Below are 14,303 nucleotides of genomic sequence, written 5' to 3' on the forward strand. Positions count from 1 at the left end.
CAATGGAGGAATCAAGCTTGATAGTGACCCAAACTCATAGGCTCATAGCACTATTTGAAATGATTATTTTTATTTATGGGGTGGCCAGATGCGTGCCTCCTGATGTGATGAGCTACACAGAATCTCTTGTGAAATGTTTCTCTCTCTCTCTCTCTCTCTCTCTCTCTCTCTCTCTCTCTCTCTCTCTGTCTGCACTGGAGATTGAACTCATGGGCACTTAACCACTGAGCCATATCCCCAACCCTTTTAAAAACTTTTTTATTTAGAGTCAGGGTCTCTTTGAGTTGTTTTGGGCCTTGCTAAGTTGCTGAGGCTGGCTTTGAACTTGGAATCCTCCTGTGTCAACCTCCTGAGCCACTGGGATGTGTGAAATATTCTCAACAAAATATCTAACTGGAATCTTAAGATCTAAAATCCACTTAGTAGGAATCACAAGATCCAAAGAAGTTAAACACACCATGAAGTGCCATCAGACAGATCTAGAATATGAGAATATTCTATAAGACAGTACCCCTGCTATTTTCAAAATATCAATGTTATGAAAAAAAAATACAAATGCAGTTAAATGATCTTTTATTGGATTGTAGTTTAGAAAAAAACTGTAGGAGGCATTTGGGGAGCAATTAGGGAATTTGTCAGGACTAAGTAATAGATACTATTAGGGAATTATTATTTTTATTAGAGGCAGTAATTGAATAAGCTATAGGAGCAGTTGTTAGGTATCTTGTAATATTTACAAATGAAATGTCATAATGTCTGCAACTTAATTTGTGATGGTTCAGCAAAAATACTCATGAAGATGAAGCAATAGCAAATGTGGACAATTGAAAATATGATCATTCATTATAATACGTATATATATATATTTGGTTTTCTTTTTGAACTCCTTGATAATGAACCCAGGGCCTTAAGCATGCTAGGCAAGTGCTCTCCCATTGATATACACTCTCAGTCCCTCATTGTAGCATATGTTCTACTTTAATGTATGTTTAAAGTTCTTTGTAATGGAAAGTTAAAATGAAAATAATCTAGTCCTTCTTTTTATGAGGTGAGTTGTGTGACCCTTAAGTAAGTTGCAGAACCTCTCTGGGCTTTGTTTTCCTCATTGCAAAAGGGAGAGATGCTCTATCTTGTTGTGTTGTGTGGACTGGAAGAATTAACATTTTCAATGTGAACAACAAGCTGCATTTTCTGTCTTTCTCCATTAAAATGGCCTTGAATCTACAACTACACAGTGATGAAACTATGATAAAACCTAAACTATTGGAAAATCCTCCATACTGAGAATTTAAGAGATCCTAAGGAGAACATTGTTAAAATTTAAGTTGTATAAACAGACAACTGAATTAAAGAAATGGTGAAGTGGTGATTAAAATAGCAACCACATACCTTTCATTGCTTATAAATATAGCAAAAGTATTTTTTATATAGAGAAAAATATTCAGCTGGTAAAGACTTGATAAAAAGGCATAATTGAAATCCACAATAGTGCTTTATTAATTTGGCCATATGGATCAGGAGCCTTAAATACATTGTATCCTCAAACCAAGTATCATACTACTTCTGAAACAATTCCTATGGAAATAATTCTCAATGTAGAACAGACTGAGTGTGGTTAAGATAGTATTGTCAGATGCCTTTGTGACAATATAAATTGGTGTAGCATTTTCTAAGGGTGGTTTGACAGAATGTATCAACAATCAAATTGAGCATCTCTTCTGTCCCAAGTTCATATTTAGTACTTTATGGTAAGGAAATAATTGAACAAGTACACAGGCTATGTGTATAAGAATGCTTGCCATAATAAAAATGACCATCTAGTCGGGTATTGTGGCACACACCTGTAATCCCAGGGGCTAGAGAGGCTGAGGCAGGATGCTCACAAGTTCAAAGCCAGCCTCAGCATTTTAGTGAGGCCCTGAGCAACTCAGTGAGACCCATCTCTAAATAAAATATTAAAAAGGACTGCGGATATAACTCAGTGGTTAAGTGCCCCTGGGGTTAACAGCTAGTACGAAAAAAAAAAAAAAGTCATCTATCCATATTTGGGTAAATAAATTGTGACACATTCATTTTCACCATATCAAAAGTAATGTTTTGTCCAAATGCTGAATGGCTTAGTGTCATGATCATGTGACAGATTTATGCTAAGGCCAAAGTTGAATATCACCATCATAGAATGAGTTTCTACAAGAAACAAATCTGAAATTTTAGTTTTAAACTATTATAATTTTACTATCGAACATTTTCATAGTCCCTATTTAAAAGTTTGACATCATGGTTTTCTGCTACTGGGGCCCTGGGTTTATTGTCATGTATAATACAATCAAAAGTTGCTCATTTTCAGCTGAGTTTGGTAGAGAAACATGTTTTTAGTGTCTCATTTTTCCTCACCTACTTTCTTCTTCATCTTAATGCAATTTCCAAATGTACTTTTTCCCTGAATACTAAAGGTTTATGTACAATTATGTAATTAAAAAGTAACTTGAAAAAATTTGAAGATTATTGTGCTAGTGAACTTTTTGTTGCTGCGATCAAAATACCTGACAAGAACAACTTAGAGGATGAATGATTTAGTTTGGCTCATAGTTTCAAAGGATTCATAGCATGCACACAGTGACCTGCTTCCTCCAGTGAGGTCCCACCTCCCAGCAATCCATTCAGTCATCGATGGGTTAATCCCCTGATGAGGTCAGAGTCCTCATGATCCATCCCTTCTCACAAACCCCACCTCTGAACCTTGCTGCCTTGGGGACCATGCTTTCAACACAAGTCTGGGAATATTCCAGACCCAAACCCTAACAGTTATTTTGTCTTAAGTATGATTTTTCTAAAAGGCAAAATAATGACTCAGGAAATATAAAATAGACACATGTGAAAAATTATATTTAACCCTGTGTTTTAGTCAACTTTATGTTGTTGTGACCAAAAGACCCGACAAAAGCAACTTAGAGGAAGAAAAGTTTATTTTTGGCTTACAATTTCAGAAGTTTAATCCACGGTCAGCCAATTCTGTAGGGCTGGGCCCACCGTGAGGCAGCATATCTTGGTAGAAGGGCCTAGTGGAGGAAAGCTGCTCAGGTCATGGCAGGGTCAGGATGCTCCACTGTCTAGGGACAAAATACATAAACCCCAAAGTCATACCCATGGTTACCTACTCCCTCCAGCCACACCCTGCCTGTCTACAATTAGCATCCAGTTAACCCATCAAAGGGATTAATCCACTCGTTATGTTACAGCTCCTTTAATCTAATCATTTCACCTCCAAACATGACCCACGATACCCAGTATGTGGAAACCAATAAGAGTAGATATCCAATTCAAAGAGCATTTAAAAAATTAAGGTATTCATAAATGACCAACAAATATATGAAAAAAAATATTCAACATCATCTGCAATTAGGGAAATGTAAATCAAAACTATTCTGAGATTTCATCTCACACGTCAGAATGGCAGTCAAGAATACAAATAATAATAAATGCTAGAGAGGATGTAGAGGAAAAGGAACACTTTTACCTTGTTGGTGGGATTGTAGATTAGTACATCCACTATGGAAATCAGTCTGGAGGTTCCTCAAAAGACTAGGCATGGAACCACCATGTGACATAGCTATAACAATCCTCAATATCTATCCTGAAGAATTAAACTCACCTTACTACAGCGATACATGCATACCCATGTTTATAATAGCACAAATAACAACAGCCAAACTATGGGACCAACCTAGGATTCCATCAGTGGATGAATGGATAAAAAAGATGTGGTGCATACACACAATAGAGTTTTATTCATCCTTAAAGAAAAATGAAATTATGTCATATGTTAAGAGAAATAAGCCAAACACAGAGGGTCAAGGGTCATATGTTTTATATGTGGAAACTTGAGAGGAAAAAGTAAAAGATAGGTGTGGGTGGCTCTCATGAAAATGAAAAAGGAGATCAGTATAGGAAAAGGAACCAGAGGTGTGAGGTGGGGAGGGAAGGGAAGTGCTGGGGAATGATATTGGCCAAATTATATTGTTATATTGTGTATTGTGTGGATGCATGAATATATAACAATAAATTCCATCATTATGTCCAAATGTAATGCACATTTGTAAAATTGTAAAAAATTGTAAAAATGTAAAAAATTGGCAAAAAAAGAAGTTAATGTTTTCATAAGCAATTTAACAAAGAAATGTTAGAATAAAATTTCTGAGTTTGGTTTTTCTTTTTTTAAAGCTGGTTTCTGTCCAACAGGCCATAAATCTTAGGGTTTATCTTTTCCACTAGACAGAAATTATTTGCATCTGAACTGGACAAAAATCTACAAATTAACAAGTAAAGTTCTCTAAGTCTGGGACCTTTAATAAGCAGTAAGTAGTAAAGTGAACTAGCTGTACTTTGCCTAGACTGTCCATGAGTGGTCTATGCCCCCATATGAGATTGAAATGACATGCCCTACTTTTTTGCCCTATTCCCAAATCTTAGGTAATTTTTAAAAATCTTTGATGTGTTGTATGTTAGTGGCATTGAACAAATCTAAAAGGACATATTCTTTTTGAGCAATCAAATGCTTATGAAATGCATGTGCATGAGTAGAAATGAAATGCAAAGAAATTGAGAAGAGCTAAAGCAATATTTAAAAAGAACAAAGTTGGAGGACTTTGATTTCCCGAGTTCAAGCCATGATAGAAATTGACAGTAACAGAACAGTTATCTGTCAGTCTCTAACTTTGTATGTGTGTAATTACTGTTTTTATATATAAATCATTAATTATTGTGGCATTATTTACTCTTGCAAGATACATAAACTTTATATTTGTGCTTCAACTGATAAAGTTTCAGTCTATAAATCCTAATGAAACTTCCCTTTCAAATTACTTATGAATCCATGATATAATAAGAAAAGGTAGGATGTTATCCAGCAATGACTTTAGTATTATTACCTTCTAATTTGTTCATATGTGGATGTACATAAAGTGGTCATGGCAGTTATCTTTGGGTTTTCAAATTAAAGGATAATTTTCACTTCTTCCAGGTAACTTATCTGGTTCATCAGACATTTTCTTAAATCATCTTAATAATCAGAAACTTAAAACTGCTCATGTCTTACAAGAGGATGAAAGCTTCATTTTGCTTTGTAATGAAAAGTTGGCTGTGCCCATCTGTGGTGTGTGTTTGTAACATTCTGCTTCCTGCTCATCTCCTAGGGGTGAAGCTAAGTAGCCTTCTTGGCAAAAAGGGGAACTTGGAAAAACTCCAGAGCTATTGGGAAGTAGGATTCTTCCTGGGGGCCAGTGTCCTGGCAAATGACCACCTGCGGGTCATTCAAGCATCTGAAAAGCTTTTCAAACTGAAGACACCAGCATGGTAATAATAAATGCTAATGTGTTTATACAAGTATTTTTAATAAGCAGCTTCATATTGTTGTTAATATATTAAAACTGACAGCTAGATTATGATTTTTAGAATAAAATACAGAATCTAGAGGGAACGTTGGTGTTCACAGAGAAAGTGTGTTGAACATAAGTTCTGATGACTACGAATGGGCAATGTGAAGTCACATAGCCTTTCCTACACACTAACCAACCCATTGGATCAGGTCGGCCAGTGTCACCCACATGAACCATGCAGAGATCACACATTTTAGACCTGCAATGTGGCACATATTCAGGGCCTGAGGCCATGTGTCAATCTCAGCCTCTTTGGCCTCTGTTCCAAACATGCATGCCCTTTGTTTTCTTTATGATCTGATCTGTTTTGGAATTCTAGTTCATGGTTTTTATTTCTTTTTACTTAGAGTTCAATGGGCACATTTGAGTGTTTCCTACGTATGTGTGTTTTTCTAATTTCAAATTTTTGTTCCTGGATTTAAACCAAGTCTTATCTTTATCTGTATGGCATTGAGAAGGTGAAAACAAAATTCCATTTGCATTTAGGACCATTTTCAAAATGAATTCTAATTTTATTATGCATCATTTGTCATTGACTGTTAACTGTAAGACTTTAAAAGATTAACAACAATATACAGAGAGAGAGCTGCTCAGAGCATAGGCACTGACTGAGCACATCAGAGGCCATTTGAAAAATGACCACCATGTTGAGGCCCTCATTGCTCTCTGCAGGACTTACTCACCTCCAGGTCTCCTCCTTTAGCCAGTCTTCCCCAACCTTATTCCCGCACTGATCTCTCTAAATTGCAAGGCCGACCCTTCCCCTCCATGGAAATCCTTCAATCAATAGAGTTTAGTGGTTCCTCAAAACCTGAGTGATAAAGTCCATCTCTTGGCTTGGCAAACAGGCAAACATCCCCACCTCAGCTCTTGTTACACTCTCTTCATAGAAAACATGCCAAAGTGCAATTTTAAGTGTTTGTGTCTTAGCACCTGCCTGAGGTGCTTCTTGCAGCCCTCTTATCTATCCCAGGACACTCATAAATCACATCTGCTCATAAAGCAGACACGGACCTAAACCCTACCTCATATCCAAGTTCCTGCTTTCTTTTTCCTAACATTCTTTAGTTATGCTTCTATTGATATTGCTTGTATGTTTCCCTTTTTAGCTGGATGGCTATTTAGTTAGGTCTCCACTTGTATTTATTCATGGTGTTATAGTACCTTTTTGTGTTTGGCTTCACTGCATAGTATGCAACTTGAGAACAGGGGCAGAACTGACAGTGTCATGTCCTCAGTAACCATTTAGCAAATGATATGAAATATATGAACCAGTGAATGCATGCGTTACAGTCAGCCAAATTTGCTGTTCCTATTCTGTGACTATCCAGGTGGCAGAGAAGGAGACTGAAGCACAGGCACAAAGTGCTTTGGCTGTAGGGGCTCTGGTTTCTGATAACAAGAAAACAGACACCATTTTCTGTAATAGTAATAACAGCCACAAAACAGTGCCTCAAGTTTCCATTAACTTAATTTTTATGGAACGTTAACTTCTATGATTGTAGTCTACCAAGTGCCTACATAGCCATTATCTTGTATAATTATCTTGCTTCTTATTTTTCCTAACCTTTTCCTTTGAGGCAGCATCTATCTTATTAGATTTGAGAATATTTGTACAATATAGAAACTCAATTGCTTTGAAGCAAAATCATCTGTTATGAGGGGGTCTGTTTTGGAAATCTTCAAAGAAGCAGATATAAAATAAGTGCATTCACCTTTGTCTTTGAATAAAATCTAGGTATTTAAAAATTTGTGTTTTAAGTAGATGTGTGACGCCAGTTCAATTTACTTAAGCCCTCTAAGCCTCAATTTTCCCATCTCTGAAACAGGGATAAAAGCCTGTGTTATTGACGTTTTTTGTGCATGTGAAACTACATGATATGAAACAAAGAATAATATTTGATGAATCTGAATGCATAATTATTAATGCCATATATATTATATTTACAGAGTAAAACCAGGATACATGGAAACAGGTGATTCTAAACTTGTCAGTGATATGATTTGTATCTTTTAATTCTCAGGTACCTCAAGTCTATTGTAGAGACTATTTTGATATATAAGCATTTTGTGAAGCTGACCACGGAACAGCCTGTAGCCAAGCAGGAACTTGTGGACTTCTGGATGGATTTCCTGGTTGAGGCCACAAAAACAGATGTGACTGTAGTTAGGTTTCCAGTGAGTACCCTTTATTTAAATCCAAGTTTTATTCTGTGTGGTTTCTTTTTTTTTGAAGAGCATCTTGCATTGTGATTGTAATAGTAATGATATACTGATTTTCATGGCCTAAGACTGTCACCTGGCTCACATATGTATTTTCTGCAACCTGGTTTGCTTTACTTTACTTTTAAAAATAACTTCTCCAAATTAGAGAAATGAGATGCATTTGTGTTTTTGTCATAGAATTTGGGTGGTTCCTTATGGTAAGTGTTAAGTGTGCTTGCAAAGTAGTGAATAGATGGCCTCTTAGCTTAGCAAGGGAAGGCAGCTTCAGCTCAGATGGGTAGATTCTGTTATTAAATAGTCCAGTTTTGTTGGATATTGTCTTCAGCTTTATCCTCATTACTGTGGTGAAAATGATAAGGTTCAGCTGTCTTGTTATTACATCTCTACCACTTTTTACCCAGGTGGGTCAGAATTACTCATGTGTCAGAGAAACCCATGTAGTAGTCCAAGTCACTGTTTACAATGCTTTGACCAAGAGAAGTGATGACTTCTGTTGGATCTACAACTCATTTTGGCTGATCTGTAGCTAACTTTGTATACAAATGTGTGTGTTATACATTTATGTATATGTATGTATAAATATATATTTTATGCACACATACACACAAACACACACATACGTTTTTAGATGTATTGCTCATCTTTTCAGCTGGTGCCATTCCTACTCTGTTAGTTTGCAGAATACCACCCAGAGCAATTTGGATTTGGCATGCATTTCAGGAATTACTGCAACTCATTGTGTGTGTAAATTTCTTCCCATGTGAAAATGATGGCATAAATCTCAGGTTTGAGTTCTTTTATCTCAATCTTCCATACTCAGAAGTGGTAACAGTTCTCAATTCTTCCTGTAGAAACCTTGATTTTGTTGATAGGATCATCTGCTTCATTTAATTAAATCCATGGCTGGCATTAACATTCTTTACTCTGTCTTCCACAGAGAGCCTTGAGCTCAACAGGGTCCTTCATTGAAAAAGCTTTTAGACTAAAACACTTCAGTTCATTTTCCAGTCTAGATAATGTGCAACCGAGGAAAATCCTTATCTTAGGGTGAACTGGCAGCTTGCCTTTCACTGGTGCTGAGTGGCAAGAAAAATGGTGGTAAAAGAAGACAGCACACAACTCAGCCTTTAATTGACTGTTGACTTGATCATCTAGAAAACTGGCCATGAAAGGAAACCATTCGTATTAGCTGTTGCCAGCTAACTTAGTTCAGTATGAATTAGTCTGTTATAATGTAAATAAGTGAATATTATAAAAACAATTAGTAAAACACAGAAAATATTAAGTGAGAAGTCAGGAGATTGTAAGCATAAATTCTGAGTTAGAGAGGCTTTCTTAAGTAAGAAAGGACCAAAAAGCCCCAAAAGAAAATATTTACCAATTTAATTTTATTAAAAAATAGAGGGACTGGGGATGTAGCTCTGTGGTAGAGCACTTGCAATAACTTGAGTGAGGCTCTGGTTTCAATCCACACCAATGCCAAAAAATTAAAAATTAAAAATTAAAAAAGGATTATTTTGTTCAGTAGAAAATCCATAAACAAAACAAATAAAAAGCTAGATAATAAGGAGAAAATATGTAATAGAAAATCTGTAAAATAGTTAGAAAATTTGCCTAATATGCCAAACAAAACAAAACAAAAACTACAAATGGTAAGAAAAAAAGAATAATGGACAAATCATATGAAAATATAATTAACCTTAGTGGGTAGTCAAATAAATAAAAATTAAAATGAGACCCTTTTTTGCCTGTTGAACTCAAATAATTAAAAATTGCAAAAGTGTGGGGCATGAGCGTTTTTTAGAGATGGCTGGTGGGCATAAGGAATTGATAAGTGCTTTGGGAAATCTTCTGTGGAGGGGGATGATCACATCATATAAGGGACCATGGGACTTCAACTTTTTCTGCAGAATTTCATTTCTTTGAGAAAAGTTTTGAAGCAAATATGGCAGTACATTAATATTTGGTTACCTGTGGGTGGGAGGTACAAAGGTGTTCTTCATATTTTCTTGTACTCACTTATGACATATCATTGTTTTTTTTTTTTTGGCAATTTATTTCCTTCTTGGAACTTAGTGGTTTATTTGGGGGCTATCTTTTAGTGAAAAGACTCTGAAATGCAGTGTTTTCTATTCATTTCTACTACATCAGAATTCATTACTTGAGTTTTCAAATTTGCTTTCCTGTGGTTGGCTATGATATGGAGTGTGCAAAATTGTACAATTTTCTAGCTCTCCTGAAGCTGAGCTTTCTTTCTCTTTCTCTCTCTCTCTCTCTCTTTCTTTCTTTCTTTCTTTCTTCCTTTCTTCCTTTCTTCCTTCCTTTATGAAATAAGCAGAATTTATTGCCAAGGTCTTCAAAGATGATTGCAAACACCAAGTATCCTTCTAAAAGTATCCCAGATTAAATCAAAGGCACATCATCAAAGTAAAACACTTGTGACATGAAGAATTCTTTTAGGTCCTAATATTTTCATTTCCTTTTTTTTTTTTAACCATTTCCAGTGTTTTTAAACATTTTTTTAAGACATGAAATAATGTAGTATCTTTCAAAAAGTGCAACTACAACTATAAAGTAAAGGAACTTAAAAAGAGATGCAATCTGCTTCATGCACAAGGTGGGACAAACTCATATGCATCATAACATGAATATTTCCAAACAAGTTGCTGAGCTTTCTTACAGTTCATGTTTTGTGAATTCCATAAAATGTAAGTCTCCCAGGAAGTTCCCGATTCAATAGAAATTGTGGGAGGATTAACCACTGCCAAGATATTGTTTAAAAAATAATGAAAGCATGGAGGATTAAAAAAAATCTCAATATAGATGATAATACAATAGAAAAATAGAACCAATATTTGGGTAGTCGATTGTAACTGCATCTGGAATTTGCCATCTGTGTTCACTGCATGGAGAAAGGGGCCTTCTCAATGTGTGGTTCTGTATCAGCCCTGTGTTTCTTGAGTAGCATCCTCTGTGGCTCAAATCTGAAGACTGCAGTCGTCTTAATTAGGAGGATAACTTTATCCTTCTTTTGAAGGGGTTCTGACTAAAAACCAGAATGGCCTAGGTGAGAAAATATTTACCTGTGACTATTTCTTATTTATCTCATTAACATATCCATTCTCATTCCTCTAAGAAATAACTGTGACCTTGGGCATAAGAAAGTAACAGGTTATTTGGGAAATGATTTGAATGGTCCGATCCTTTGTTATTATTTGGACTCAGTTTGATTTATTCCTGTTCCTTAGCTAACTTTGTAGTATATTTTCTTTCCTTCTCACATGGAAAAGTTTGGAGACTCCGAACCTAAAGTCAGACAAGAGGAGGAGGAGGAGTGTCATCTTTGGAAGACTGCTAGAATTTAGACGTAGAACCCTACTTAATGCTGTTCTCTGTAGTTTATAGGCCTTGCTTTCTTTTTTCCTGCTGCAGAGATGTAGGTGAAGTTAGCAGTTAATTATAATGTTGACCCATTTAGAAGACAACAAACTGAAAGCAAGTCTTAAGCGAGTCACATCTAGCTCTATGGCTGTGTCAAATGGCCTCCTTTTCTGTGTCTTTCCTTAGCTGTTTTGTGACCCCTGTAACATACGCTACACATTCCTTATACTCTGTCATCTCAAGGGCAGATCAAGGGCTCAACAAATGTTAGACAGTGATAAATGTCACCATGCTTTTATCCCCTATGCCAAGTTAGGAACACATAGTTCAGAGTTTATCTATTAGGAATATTTGAGATGATAATAAAGATATAATTTAGCCAGAAAGGGACTGTGCTTTTCTATGGTTAAATAATGTGCTCACAGAATTAGGAAATAAGACACATTCTGATTTTCTAGGAGAGAGACTTGGCTGATGTTGGGGGAAACCCACTTTTTATTCTCTACTATTTGTTGTAATTTAATAAACACTTGGATCCTCAGATGTGAAAATACCATTTATGCAGTGTTTAGATTGAAAGTTGATTTTCAGTATTAATCAATGGCTCCCTTAATGCCAGTGACTAGAATTAGGACCTGACTCAACTAGCGAGTGAGTGTGTTCCTGATTCAGTTTGTCCTGCTGTTGGCTACTCTGGGTTCATTTGTGGTGTGGCATGTCTTATTTTCACAGCAAGGGCCTGACCAAGAATATGAGCTCTGAAAATTTTTTATACTCAGAGAGTAAAGAAAATTTTGTTTTTTTCTAGGGCCCTTTCTCTACTTCTCTGTACGTTAACTTACATAAATGTACAATAGTGATAAATTTAGAGTAAAATGAGTACATGGGGTTGATGGTATGTGTCTAAGGACCAGTTTTCCGGCCCAGATTTTATGCCTTCTTGCTCAGGCCGCCTTTTATGTTTTAATGTATTGTGAGTCTATAATTTTTTGTGATGAAGCCCTAGATAAACTTCCTCTTCCACTTTCATTTGGTAAACTTGCTTGATTCAAGGTTAGTTCTAAAAGTAATTTTCTTGTGTTTTAAGCAGTGGAATGCAAAGAGCTAATCCCAGTTTCTCTGTAGTGAAATATTGACTTTTTTTTCAAAACACTGAAGCCTGCAGTGGGCTTTAAAGCATCTGTATGAATAGGTAATAATTATAGCAACTCTGAAGTCAGGGCATATATGGTATTTTAATGTTATTCTTTCCTGATGTGAGAATTAGTAATAATGTAATAACTTCATGCAGACCTCGGGATACAAATTCTCAACTCGCTTATCACCTATCCTTCATACATCTCCAAAACAGGAGCAAATTTTATTTGTCTTTTTCTTTCACAAGGCTAAATATATCATTATTGGAGATACCAATTTTATCTTGAAGGAAGTACAAAAATATTTTTATTACTTTATGCAGTTATGTCTGTTTTTGGGGTTTATATATAAAACTTTCAACAATAACCAAAATTATTTCTGGATCCTTTTATGCAGACATGAAAAACCTTACTACTACCTCTTTATGATAAAACGTGACAGCAGAAAACCTAAAATAAGTATGGGACATTCTATGTATGGAATTTTTCTGTGCACAGAATTGCTTTACCATGTTTCTGCCTTTCTTTGACACATTGGTATTTATAGCTTATGTATTGCACGACAAAATATAAGCTTTTAAAAATATATCATTAGTAGATTGAACTAATGTATGGATTTAAAAATTTTATTTCCAAGTTCATTAGCAGTAAGAGGTGATATATTATTGACTTTATGGGAATTGTATAATGTCATACAATGCTGAGAGGACTCAGGACTCATCAGAAGTTAAATGGGTTTCTCCAGCCGGGATCCACAGCCTCAGTCCATGATCTCCCACGCTGGTGCTGGGTGGTTGTAGCAGCTGCAAGAGGTTTAAATCTTCAGTCACTGACATGAGTTCCCTTGCTTTATCTTCTCAAGGTATTAATATTAGAACCAACCAAAATCTATCAGCCTTCGTACTTGTCTATCAACAATGAAGTGGAGGAAAAGACGATATCTATTTGGCACGTGCTTCCTGATGACAAGGTAAGTTATGCAGTTAAGAAGATAAGAGCATTAGTCATGAGAGACTTTACTTCTTTCTAGTATTTGCCTATTCCAGCAATTGCCTGTGTTGGTTAAGAAGAAATAGCTTGCCTCTATTTGTCTTGGCATAAATACATTTTGTATTATATAGTTTGTTAATTTTGGGTTATGAATTTTGCTCAGTTAATAAAATATAATTGAACTATATGGATTTTTATATTAGATTGTCAAACTGGACTATTTCTCTGATTTTTAAATTCATGCTATAAATTAAATTAAGCATCAAAGAACTAATACTTCAAATAGGTGTTGTAAATGGTGCATATTTTAAGTCTAGGAAAACTGTCAGAATAATACCACTTCTAGTCTTACATTGGTATCATTATAGTTATCATTACATCTAGCTGTTTGGTTATCTAAGTAACTGCCAAGTCTCTGGTTAGCCACTGCCTCAATGCGTGTGCCAGATGAGATGGACTGTGTTATACTTGTTATCAGAAGAACCTTAAGCATTCTCATTTCTGCTCTTAGTAGTCACATGGACAACCCTTTCTGCTACTTGATTTCATCAGTTTTGATGCATGTACAAATCATGCTACTATTTTTTAAAAAATAGAATCCTTTCAGGACCTAGCCAGTCCACAGGATAAACCACAGATATGAGAAGTCTTGGGAGAAAGTACTTCATTTGATAGTATTTTTTTGGTAATTGTTTTCCAGAATACCCTTGTAATTTTCTTGAAACATTATTCATTCACATAGTCACTCACCAGATGTTTATTGAGCACTTATTCTGTGCCAGCTACTACTAGGCACTATGTTAAATGATAGGGAATCATCTGTGTACAAAATAAGTAAACTTCCTGCCCTCCTGATACTTCCCTTCTATTTAGGGCAGCAGTAAAGCAATCAGTAAAACACAGAGGTGTGGTGAGAAGGGAAAAATAAAGCAGAATGTGGAATCAGGAGGTCTGTCTGGGAGTATGGGGTTATAATTTTTTAAAAAATATTTTTAATTAGTTGTTGATGGACCTTTATTTTATTTACTTATTTATATGTGGTGCTGAGAATCGAACCCAGTGCTTCACACGTGCTAGGCAAGTGCTCTACCACTGGGCTAGGACCCCAGCCCCACAATTTTTTTAAATGTAGTTT

At 35.7% G+C, this 14,303-nt stretch overlaps 1 protein-coding gene across 3 annotated transcripts in view; it reads left to right on the forward strand.

Moving 5' to 3' along the window:
• MAP3K5 (mitogen-activated protein kinase kinase kinase 5) overlaps positions 1–14,303 on the forward strand; it is a 210,643-nt gene that overhangs the window by 114,180 nt on the left and 82,160 nt on the right. For all 3 annotated transcript variants that reach the window (XM_079146205.1, XM_079146206.1, XM_079146207.1), the window contains exons 9-11: positions 5,193–5,352; positions 7,460–7,613; positions 13,041–13,148. In XM_079146205.1, coding sequence (XP_079002331.1) covers positions 5,193–5,352; positions 7,460–7,613; positions 13,041–13,148 — 422 coding nt within the window. The remainder of the gene's footprint in view (positions 1–5,192; positions 5,353–7,459; positions 7,614–13,040; positions 13,149–14,303) is intronic.

This window comes from Sciurus vulgaris, assembly GCF_902686455.1.
Source record: "Sciurus vulgaris genome assembly, chromosome: 7".
Taxonomy (NCBI): Eukaryota; Metazoa; Chordata; class Mammalia; order Rodentia; family Sciuridae; genus Sciurus; species Sciurus vulgaris.